Source organism: Leptidea sinapis, chromosome 2 (genome assembly GCF_905404315.1).
Source record: "Leptidea sinapis chromosome 2, ilLepSina1.1, whole genome shotgun sequence".
Lineage (NCBI taxonomy): Eukaryota > Metazoa > Arthropoda > Insecta > Lepidoptera > Pieridae > Leptidea > Leptidea sinapis.
The window spans coordinates 8,092,867-8,105,865 of record NC_066266.1 but is presented as its reverse complement, the minus strand read 5'-3'; the positions used below and the strand labels follow the sequence as shown (position 1 = coordinate 8,105,865).

Sequence of the window (12,999 nt, the reverse complement as noted above, 5' to 3'; positions counted from 1 at the left end):
AGTATTTTTAAAAATGTCTACATTTGTAAAGAATATATCAAAAGCAGCACACACTTCGTTAAATTCTCTACAAATTCTCATAATCGGGTTGTTATGCGATACATTATTATTTGAGGAATTGATCGAAAATAAACATGGAATACGCACAGATCGTGTTGGAACTTTAAAGTTTATCAAACTTAATAGATGTCTATCCATAAAACCATTCGCAATGTTATGTAAGACGCACATATGATCTTTATCATATTATACAATCTCTCTCCATGTACTGGAGCCATCGGTTCAGCGAAGTTCTTCCTGTTTGTTGCTATGTGAATAGGTCTTCATGTCTATGAGCGTATGTTTGTTCCCGGATGTTAAGGAGCCATGTTTTCTTTTTAAATCCAGTTACTTCGCCTGTATTCTATTTTGTAGTCTTTTGTATATGATCAAAATTATCCGTAACGCATGACCCAGATATGTTACTTTTATTCGTTGCACGGTATTCAGATCATCTCCCGGTTTCTACCAACCCATTCCCTATAGAACTAATAAGCAGAAAAATGTAGTTATTAGTTATGGAAAAATAAACAGAGTGATTTTTTACGAATTACAACTATTTCACGGGAATTAAATATATTTCAATATGTTTATTATGTAATAGTTATTTATGCAACTGTTGTGTAATAAGGGGTATTAAAATACGAATGTGGGCTTACCATAATTTATTGAGTTTATGATTATAGTATCACATGAGTGTTTTAATACCTAATTATAAACAGTAGCATACAAGACTTTATCTACACCCATAATATGAATCCTCTATAGAAGATTCTGAAACATTTAGCTTACTGCTAACATTAAAAAAGCCTGTCCTAGTAACCATAATATCATCCAAAGGAGAGTTATTATAAAAACGGATGATATAATAATTTTGTACTAAATTTAAATCCAACACTCGTTTGGATGATGTAATGGTTATTAGGACATTGAGTGTTTTAATGTTGGCACTAAGCTGTTTTATAATCTTTAATAGAGGATTTAAAGCATGGGTGTAGATAAAATAAAATACACACACAGTTTTTATATTTTTAATGATTGACCCCCTTCCGCCGAGATACAATTAATCAAATAAATCGATGTTTTAATATGTTTAGACCTGTTATACTAAAATGAGGCACATTTATTTCGTAAACAGCAGCTTTTATAAATAGCTGTTTCACGCCTCCATAAAGATCTCATCATGCTTAAATGATAAAGGGGCTATTTATCACTTATATTGGGGGAAACGGCCTTGCATTATTGACTGTACTAAAGTCAGATGATGGGCTACTATAAATCAATGACGGTATGCTGACCATTTTTACCCGACTGGGCCAGAAGGAGGGTTATGTTTTTCGAGAGTATGTATGCAAGTACGTTTAATTGTTTGGCACGCTCTGCAATCGGCTGATGGATTTTTGCTTGAGAGTTGTCGTTAGATTCGTATTTGCTGTGAGACTGACACTGGGCATATTAAAACAAAATGGCGGATTTTTGGCGCCAATTTCAAATGTTTGGTACGCTCGGCAGCCTGAACGGCTCGATGGATTATAGCTTGAGAGATGTCGTTAGATTCGTATTTACTGTGAGACTGATACTGGTTATATTAAAACAAAATGGCGGATTTTTGGCGCAAATTTCAAATGTTTGGCACGCTCTGCAGCCTGAACGGCTCGATGGATTTTAGCTTGAGACATGTCGTGAGATTTGTATTTACTGTAAGAGTGACGCAGGGTATATTAAAACATAATGCCGGATTTTTGGCGCCAATTTCAAATGTTTGACACGCTATCCAACCTGAACGGCTCGATGGATTTTAGCTTGAGAGGTGTCGTTAGATTCATATTTACTGTGAGACTAACACTGGCTATATTAAAACAAAATGGCGGATTTTTGGCGCCAATTTCAAATGTTTGGCACGCTTTGCTGCCTTAACGCCACGATGGATTTTTACTTCAAAGGTGTGATTCGTATTTATTGTTAAATAGCAAGAAAACGAAATATATAAAATTTACCGTACCAAATGTCAAAAATGTTGATGCAAGTGTTTTGTAAAACGGAGAGGTGATAAAACCGGTGGAATCTGCTATATTTCTTGGCATTACTCTGAATTCCAAATTAGAATGGGGCCCCCATATGAAGGATTGGCGAACAGACTTAGTTCTGCAGCGCGGTTAAAAATATTAGACAATTAACTGACATAGATACGGCGCGACTAGTATACTTTAATTATTTCCACAGTATTATGTCCTATGTTATATTGCTATGGGGCAACGCTGCCGATATTAATACAATATTTGTGCTGCACAAGAGGGCTATTCGCGCTATTTATAACCTAGCTCCTAAAGAATCATTGAGAGCAAAATTCAAAGAAATTAACATCTTGACTGTTGCTTCTCAAAATATTCTTGATAATATAATGTAAATGTTCTTAGACACATAAGTGAATTTGCTAGAAACTGTCATGACCATAATGTTAACACCAGGAACAGACATAAGCTTATAATGCCTACTACTCGGCTAAGCCGAGTTAGTAAGTCTTTTGTTGGGCAATGTATATGTTTTTACAACAACAAAGTTGTTCAAAACAAAAGTATTATGCTATTAAAAAGAATTGTTAAAAACGTTTTTGTGGTAAACGTAAAGGTTACTATAACATAAATGACTTTCTTAATGATACCACAGATTGGGAATGGAGCAACCGCCCTCAGGCTATTAAATAATAAGTTTAATAATTGTAGAATTTTACTATGTAAACATATTTTTTGATGAAAAAAAAGCTCGTTGATTTTGTTGTGCCCATTCTTCTCAGGTCTGAGGCATTCATTTTGGAATGGGTGGTAGTTTTTTTGACTGTCAATAAGTGATGTCACATCCTATTTTGAATAAAAATATTTAAATTTGAATTTGTGTAAGAGACACCGAGTTTAAGTTTTGAATCACATATATCACACATCAATTAGCCGGAAATACATGATATGATATTTTTATTCAAGCTCATAAATGGTATTACAAATAACACTAATCTTTTGAATCAAATATCCATCAAGGTTCCCGCCACGGTATCCTATTTCACTTTTTTCTCACTCTACCCACAGGGCCAATCTCGGTCATCATTCCCAAATACCCCGGTTAAATAAACTATACAATGAATTTATCGATGAAATAAGTCCATTGGCCTATTTAGGGACAATATAACAAAATTTAAAAATTAAAACACTCGATTCTGCAGCGATAGTAGTCATATAGATTTAAAATTGTAGATAATATTTATTTTATTCTTTTATTTTTATTTCTTATTCATTATATAAATTAAACATTTAACTGTTTCACAATGTCCAAATAAGTTCCTGATAGGCTACTGGCTACTTACCTATAGAATAAATTTTCACAATATATATAGATACCTAGTGTTATCTAACAAATAAGGGCCATTTAAAATATAGGATGGATGTGGTAGCAGCTATCATAATTATTTGAAGGATCGCTTGACAGAGTGACAACCATTTGACAAAATATTGTCAATTTATACGATGATAGGGGAGCTCAAGAGACTAAATAGGAATTTACTCGAGCGTCGTGCGCACGTGGTGACCAAACAAAGGGGTAGAAAATAGAAAAAATCTGTTACACCGTGTCATTGAGAGGAGATGTTAAGTGAACCCTATTGTAGCTCCTGGTCAAAAGATTGACGATTTGGACGTGTCCAAAAGTTATAACTGATCTTTTTGTATAATACCAATAGAGTTAGATTACTATACAGACGGATCATCTTAATGTCCTTGTCGTCCTGACCATGCTATTACAATTGTGTGGAGGAATTCCCTTAACCTGACAGTTTGAAATTTTTGGTTTGAATTTTTGTGACTTTCCGACTTCCTTACGTAACGCTCGAATTGTTAGATTATTGAAATGCACACTTTACTGCATATAATTAACTTATCTTACCTAAATCTGACACGCTCGAGTTGTTCTAAGGATCGATTCTTTTACTTATTTGATCGGCTCTATAGACATGGCTCTGTTATGTTGGGAGTATTTCACGAGGTCCAAATTATGTCCCTCTTATGTTTTTCTGACGCACTCGAATAAATCCAAAAATCTCCGCTTGGGCTCCTCTACTATAATGTTTGGCACATGGTTTGTTTATGAAAGGCTAATGACATTGACATTCTCAAATTTCGTTACACGGAAGCGGAATACAATTATGTGATGATTCATTTGATTGTGAAAAAGTGGATTTACAAGGTAAGCATTTTCTCTATTTGGAACTATAAAACAGTAAATTCTAGCTGGTAAAGCTGGAATATTCATTTGAAAAAAAAAATATCTATTGTGTCTCAGATGTATAATGTCAGAGCGTGATGCCAATAAAGGGATTAAATTTAAATGATCGCGGTAACTAAGCAATTATGTTTGAACAGTTTTAGTTCGAAAAAGTATACGGTATATTTGGTGCGTTTACTCCACACACGTTTACAAAAATTATTCTAACATTAGTTAGATCGATTAAACGTAAAGGTAAATGAACCATACGTCGTAACATTATGGTTGATTTTTAATTGTATATTATGCGCAACACATAAAATAAAGTAAGTAATTGTATTTAAATCGGAAAATTATGATTAGCGATCATAATATATCCGTTGGACATATTTTATTGCGGCTATGATTTCTACAGTCCAAAATGGTACATAAGGCATATTTGTATTTTTCTTTAAGATAATTATACTTCACTTAACATTAAATAACTGGTCTCACTTGAGCCTCGAGTAAATACATTTGAACATAATAGTGACGACAGGGGTAACATGCCACTTCCACTAGTTTCTTCTGTTCTGTGACTCCACTCTATTACATATTTTGTACTTTATTGCGGCGAATTTAAACGTGGAAAAACATCCATCAAAGATGAATTGGCAATGAATTGTCGTGAAGTTTTATAGCCGAAGAAACGAAGATTACGTATTTTACAGGAAAGTTTACGATGAAAAAAGGTACCGCGCGCTGGGGTCCTTAAAAGAATACCGATGCACAAAAACATAATTAATAGACAGAACACTTCCTGCTTCTTTGGTTAGTTGTTTGGAAAAATTGTTACGACAATCTTGTAATAACAGATTATAAAATGTCTAGAAGTTGTTCAGGATCTCCTAAATAACTGAAAATATAAACAAAAATAAACTATTGGCGGGAATGCGTTCAAAGTTGTGATAAAAAAGCCCTAACATTTTTAAATTTTGAATTTAGAACAGTATTTTATCATGCTTCTATTTTGTTTTTAATTTTTTTTAAATGGCCGAATGTTTATTACAGATTCTGATTCTCAGTGTTTTAGAAACTTGTTTATGTTCACAGACAATTATTAGAATATTCTCAAATAGCTGAAAATTATAACGCGAACCCTAACGCGGCTGGTGAATATTAATTGGACGGGAGTGGACCTTTGCTCACAAATTGATTTCTATTGTATGCACAGCGTGTGTGTGGCAGGAAATACAAACAGTGCTGATTGAAAACGTGATTCTGTGTCTACGTTATACTTATATCAGTTATGTATGGATTATAAATAGGAAAAAACGAGATAAAAAAAATACTATTCAATGTTTGATGCGTTAGCACGTACTGAATATTAAAAAAACAACAAAACTCCACACTGTTTGATATGGCGTATTTTTTTTCTTTTTTTATGACAATTAGGGACGAGACAAGCTGAACGTTCACCATTACAATGCAATGTCGCTCAGGATTCTTGAAAAACCCAAAAATTCTGAACGACACTAGAACTGCGCTTGTCACCTTGAGACATAAGATGTTAAGTCTCATTTGCCCAGTAATTTCAGTAGCTACAGCGCCCTTCAGCCCGAAACACAATAATGCTTACAGATTACTGCTTCACGGCAGAAATAGGCCGTTGTGGTACCCATGATTTAGCCGGTATCCTGTGCAAAGGGGCTTCCCATTGGTAAATGTATGTCCTTTCCCACTGGTCTTTTCGTTAATCAAATTACTACTACAATCGGATCTCACGCTAGGCATCACACATATAGTTACTACCAACCGTAAGGTGAAAACTTCCCACCAATTTTGGTCTCTTCAGAGTTCTATAGGCGGTGTTTTTTTTTATGATAATAAGGCCCGAGACGAGCAGGACGTTCAGCTGATGGTAATTGATACGCCCTGCCCATTACAATGCAGTGCCGCTCAGGATTCTTGAAAAACTCAAAAATTCTGAACGGCACTACAATTGCGCTCGTCACCTTGAGACATAAGATGTTAAGTCTCATTTGTCCAGTAATTTCACTGGCTACGGCGCCCTTCAGACCGAAACACGGTAATGCTTACACATTACTACTTCACGGCAGAAATAGGCGCCGTTATGGTACCCATAATCTAACCGGCATCTTGTGCAAAGGAGCCTCCCACTGGTGAACGTGTCACGTTAACATCAACAGACGACTGCCAAAACTATAACTTGACGCATTAATTAGACCAGAAGTTCCAAAATTTCTACAGCAATCGGATCATATCACTACCTACAAGATGGCAAAAATAACTCCAACAAAATGGCACATATAATATACTGTAATAAAATACAAAAAAAAAGTTTTCAGATTTTATATAGAATGCGAAGAAACCTTTTTCGCAATCATAATGAACCAGGGCGATTGAACACTTAATGGACACGTACTCAGCTTAAATCAGTTCAGTTCGATAACATCTTTTAAATACAAAACGAAAAGAGAAGGAATTCATTCAACGTTTATAGGAATTATAACCTTTATAAGCATGAAAATTCTTGCTATTTGATCCTTAGCTGCTGTAATATTTTGCATGCATGGTTGCACCTGACTGTAATGCGCAGTTTTCAATGGCATTGCCCGTTTATAAAGGCTACGATGGGACATGACACGTATTCAGTGAACTGCTTGCTCAATCGACTAGAATGCTACAGGGCTGCAATATTTTCTCACCTTACAAAGCAAGGGGCAGGACAATGCAGTAGAACAGTAATTTTACTTCATACTAGAGCGCCCGAATGGACGCATACACCTATACACTCGATTTACATCCTTGAAAGACAAAACTATTTAGTGCGACGCCGTATGCCGAAGAGACTGGTCGCTGTCCAAGTAAAATTAACTGTGTCGTCGTCGAGTTATCTTCTCAACCCTTGTGTGTGGGGGGAAAGACAGAGCTCTATACCCAGGCACTTCTCCCAAGACTTTGGGAGAGTCTTTGGGTATTGTTGGGTTCGCCGCTACTTGCTTGGGCCACAACGATTTTATTTTATTTCTTATTGTTTTTCTAGACATAAGCCTCCACATCCCCTCTTCCGCTTCCAACCGCCCTACTAGAAGCTGTCAGAGAGGTTCTCAGCCACCGCTCGATTGGTGAAACCACGTTATAGTAATCCTTTGGTGCCATGCACCCCTGGACGGACTTTGACCATTACAACTACGACATAAGGTGTTAATTTGAATTAATTTTTTAATGTTATCTGTACAAGTTAATGCTTGTGACTTTTAATTCGTGATTTGTAGTCTAGCTTTTTATAGAACGTCAATGAGCACGACCGCTGCTGCCCGTGGAATGGTGGGTAGCGCGTCAAAATATCTAAAACGTACACGTCTTCGTCTTCGTCTTAGTTTTTGCCTAGACCATGAATTTGAGCTTAATATGATATTAGATGAATCCGTACCTGTCTGTTATGAGCTCCGAGGTCATTTTAAAGGGGAATACGAGGGGCTGAAAATATATAGTGATGACAAATTTAACGATATTTTAGCATGTCCATGTCAAGTATTGTAGAACTATAATCAACCAATATAGCACAATACTTAATTTATTTATTTATTTAACCAATAGAGCCCCTATCCTTACCGAGTGACCTATAGCGATAGAGGCTTGACTTAAATTTAATTATTTAAATTAATATAAACATACATCTTAGAGCTACTTTGAACAATCTATACCTACTTATACTAGATAATTACTATTACTAGAACATACACTCTAATCTTAAACTCGTTCAGTGAGCAAACAAACAAGTCAGTCTTATGTAAAATTTCGTTTAAATTTCGTAATGCGATTCTGATATACAAGCTAGGTCAACTTAGCATCTAAAAACCACAAAGGCTACAATTAATATTATTAATCTATACTACACATAAATAAAATTGGAGTGTCTGTTTGTAATATTGAAATAACCGGTATATACACCAAAATAACTTTTTTTACAGTTTTGAGTGTCTGTTTGTTCCGGTTAATCCCTGAAATGGCTGGACCGATTTTGACGGGACTTTTATTGGCAGATGGCTGATTAAATAAGCATAGGCTACGTTTACTTAAAAAAAAACTTTTTTTTTAAAGGAATGTTTCAATGTCCAAGAAACGGTCTAATTCTAAAAATAATTTATATGGCAAAACAACGTTGACTGGGTCAGCTAGTTAGTTAATACTACGCCTTAGCTTCTGGCTTATGGCTCTTGTTTGTATAGGATGTTCTATCTTATACAATCTTATTTTGTCATTAAAAAAGTATTTAAACAATAGCATTTGCCTAACTTTATAATAAATGGGCAAGATGTTGCAATGTTTAAATATTACATTTTTGTTTTGTTTCAATTTTCTAACCATATTTGCAGATAATGTATTTTTTTATTTTATTTATTAATTGTTGTTTATTTGCTTCAGATATGAAGAATATGTACGGCCATAGCTTGTTACTTGCTACTGGGAATTATTTTTTTAAATATTTTTATATTACCTAGGAACTGGCGTAACTTATTGCTAATATAATATGTTATGTTTTTAAAGTGATAACCCTCTCTATGATTAAAATTTGAATAACAAAGTTTTATGAACGATGCGTTACTCGAACGATTGGCTAAGTTGGTAAGAGCACCGGCACGGAACGACGACCTTCGGCGTTCGAGGGTTCGAGTCCCGCATCGTTCATACAAATTTGTTTTTCAAATTTTATTTATAGCTAATATGTTCGTTGTGGTTTAATTTTATAAGTAACTAGCTAACCAGACAGACGCTGTTCTGTAAATAGAAAAGAAAAATGATGTTAGTCTTCGGGAATAATGTAGTCTAAAGTATGTACCAAATCAAAGTTAAAAATAAATCAATAACGTATTTCTGAAAGAGATTATTAAAATTATAAGGATTAGTATCATATTTGTTCAAACAGCTTTTATATTACCGCTTTCTAATTGCCAATTTTTTGAGTATTAAAATGGATAAAGCCACAGACGAGTAAAATAATAAGGACTCCGTGTCACCTCACATAACAGTGAGGCACCAAAACAAGCCGGTATACGTATAAATACATAGCCCCACGCATACACTTACACTAATACAAGCCGATCGGCCGCCATTATGAGATTTGCCGTCGTCTGCAAACAAGTCGTGACAGTTCAGTTTGCGTCGCAATAAAATATTATAAAAATGCCGTCGTGCGTTGTGAAAAAGTGTAAAAACAATAATATAAAAGTGTTTGTGGATATATGATTATTTATGGGAGAAAAAATTGTGTATCTGGTATACCCCGTAACCGCACACACACTAGCATAAAGGTGCTTCACTTGCTAATATCACGGCGCGGTGTCCTTCTTTTTTTACTAGTCCGTGGGATAAAGTATGTTAAGATACACCATTCCACCTTACGTTATTTTGTTATATCTCAAAGGGCAGGCAAATCTCGACAGCGTTTTGGTTGAAACCTCCCCCAGACGCCTTATTTTTTTTTGCACCTCCAACAAATATCTTTAATTATACAAATATGCAAACAAAACTTTGATTTTATTACCTTCCTCGAGAACCAAGCTATCCATTGGTGAAAACAGCATGAAAATCGGTGCAGTAGTTTGTGAGTTTGTCGTGAAAAGACAGACAGACGCGGCAGAGGACTTAGTTTTATAACATGTAGTGATAGTGATAAACATAACAATAAGCAATGTGTTAAGAAGCTTTGTTGATCTATTGGAGTTGCCTCGTTTAAATAAAAAATAAAAATAAAAGTTTATTACAATAAAAAAGATGGGATAGACTATTTATAACTTTAGTATTTAACTGCGAATTAAACATCTTCCTTTTTGTATGAAATAAAAATCTGAATCCTAATAAAAAATACAGATTGCACAGAATTGCATTGCATTGATGTGTTTATTAACAGCGAGGAAGTTGATTGTTAGTGGGAGTGCCACTGGTATACTAAAAATCAAATCAAAATATTTTATTGCAAGTCACATTTTAAAGTAGGATGGTTGGTACATTAATGGGTAGACAATATGTGACACCCTGCAAGGGTACAGCAACGCAATACATAAAATAAATAAGTCTTATACATTTTATACATTCTTATACTATATTGTAACTAATTCTCACACTTAGTGTAATTAAAAAAATCGGGTAAAACATAGAAGCATTGTGAAACTAAAAAATTTTTAAGATGTCTTTTAAATAGAGAAGGCTTCTCTTTATTTTTTATTTCCATTTGGGATGTGATTATAAATTTTTATTGCCATGTGGTGAGGGCTCGATATATAATATATAATAATAATATAATATATAATAAAATAATATTATCTTATAACAATCCATATAATTATCTTACAAGGAAACACAAAATATATTTTCAAAGTATCCTTATAATGTATAGTTGGTGTAATTAATGATACAACTTCACCCCTACTACAGTACATCTAGTAATGTGCTACTCCATGAGCAAATTAAGTTCCCTACTACTTTATATAGATGGGCAAAAAAAAATTGAAGCTATGTAATAAAAGTTTAACTTGAAATAATTGTTTTTATCTTATTTTTTAGGTAATAAATGAAAGGATATTTATTTTCCAGTTTTTATTAATAATGTTCAAGTATAAAAGTAACACTAACATTCAATTTATTAAACAATGTTCAATTTTGAAAATTTTCTTTAACAAACAATATTATGAAAATCTATCTTCACCATCATAATAACTATAAAATATTAATAGATGTCCTGGGGAGGTGGACGACCAAAAAGAAGTGTCCAGGAAGCTGGCTGCACTAATTTGCCATAGATATCATCTTGTTCATCAAACAAAGGATATATATTGTTTAAACAGCCAATCATGTCATAAGAGTCGGGAATATTGTCTCCTTCCGAGCAGTATTTATACAACACAAGACATGGTAAACCTTTTTCTTTAATAATTTTATACAACATTGAAGCATAGCCACCTCCAAAAATCTTTAAGCTGTCATTGTGCGATTCATGCAACATTAACTTAAAATAGTCAATTTTTTCTCTATACGGTGTAACTTCACTTGAAAGATATCTGAAAGGAGAACTCATTATGTGTTTTTTTTCATGTGCATAACTACTTGTCAATATTATTATATCTCTTATCTTTCTTTCCTTAAATTCATTCACAAGGTGTTCTAAAAACTCTTGAGCGTATTTATAAATTAATGGCGCCCTAATTTGAAGAACAATCAGCTTGTGAGATGAAGACACATATAACTGACATGATGATGAAAAAGAAGTCGAAGTGAGATCGTATGGATCACTTCCGAATACAGGTATTTGTGCAGGAGTGTAAACAGATGCTAACAAATTCATACCAAGGGAAGAAATAACTAAATCACAAGTAAGTTGTCCGACATTTCCAGTCGCAACGCTTGGAATAATTAATGTATGCCCGCTTAGATCAATGTCTTTTACAAATTTCCAATGGTTTTTCAGAACCATAATGCTGATAATATATTATTTCCGCACGTAAATTTTTGTAATGACTTCTAAGTTCTCGTTTCACAGCTTTATTTTTTTTTTTTTGGATTTTATGGCCTGGTAACGACTTAACGAGACCTTTAAGCCATTTTCACAGCTTTCAATTTTTACCACAGAACACTTTACACTACACCCAAAGAGAATTTAAGCACTACGTTCAAGTTTCAACTACTCTAAGGCCGCGTTTCCGAGATGTGAAGCTGATGTTTACCATAATTTACTACGTGAAATACAACTGGTAGATAGTCAACAATATTTCAATATTATTCGAATGACCGCAGTTCATTAAGAAGTGTTATTTTAGTAAAACTAGGTGACATTATAAAAAAAACAAGTCACACATTTCTGAGATTCGATATCACCGAAAGAAAGACTCATTTTGATGCTGTGATTTTTCGGACTTCATTCTCAGTAGTAAAGAATTCTTTTACGATGGAATTAAGCACAGAGCTATTTCTAATTTGGTTTTTATAATCCGCATACCGTTAGTCCCACAAAGAAGGATTGCACTCATAAAATCCTATTAACTTTATAGTTTCTTCACGAGACCATTTACGACTTTGCCGATGACTTATTATTTTCATTTTAAGCAAAAACACAAGCCGTGCGGGTGATACTTGCTGCGAGATATACGAAACTAGACCGATACGCAGTGAGATCTGTCGCGAGTCTATGCAGACATGTTGAGACATTTTTTCGCAACTACTCGCAAAAAGCGCTTGACAAACTGTCGCGACAGCACTTGCAATGGGGTTTACACTTGCAAGCTGCTGTCAGACAGACTGTCGGAGTTTTCTCGCGGAACTTATCATGCAGATGAAAACGCGGCCTAATAACGAGACTGGAGAGTTTCACTGTTCCTTTTTTTTTGGTTTTGTTCCGAGCCCATTATTAGGACAGGCAAAGGGGTCAAGGCCATACAATAATAATTCACTGTTCCGGTTTAGTTGTTTACATTTTACAATTTTTTATTAAAGGCAGGAACCGCACTATATCAGCGCTGTGCTGCGAGTCGCTAAACGGTACCTACCGCATTACAACGGCAGATCGCGTCATTTCTAAAGGAGTTTGCGTGCGAGCAACATTACAGGATGAGCGATAGTGACGAGGATTTGGTCATTATTTGTTTATTGAACTAATTTAAGAAAAAAGAATTATGGAAGAGAAAACAATAATAAGAATTGGATTGTTGAGTT

The 12,999-nt window shown here is 34.5% G+C and overlaps 1 protein-coding gene across 1 annotated transcript; it reads right to left on the bottom strand.

Annotated features, from left to right (window-relative positions):
* Positions 1-10,875: 10,875 nt before the first annotated feature.
* LOC126976527 (proteasome assembly chaperone 2) lies at positions 10,876-11,858 on the bottom strand. The gene has a single exon (XM_050824906.1). It carries the CDS (start codon positions 11,762-11,764, stop codon positions 11,021-11,023), a length of 744 nt encoding a protein of 247 aa, XP_050680863.1. The 5' UTR covers positions 11,765-11,858; the 3' UTR covers positions 10,876-11,020.
* Positions 11,859-12,999: the final 1,141 nt, after the last annotated feature.

Bases quoted from the DNA above. Each gene is read 5' to 3' on its own strand.
- LOC126976527 (XM_050824906.1), bottom strand. From the start codon at position 11,764: ATGGTTCTGAAAAACCATTGGAAATTTGTAAAAGACATTGATCTAAGC.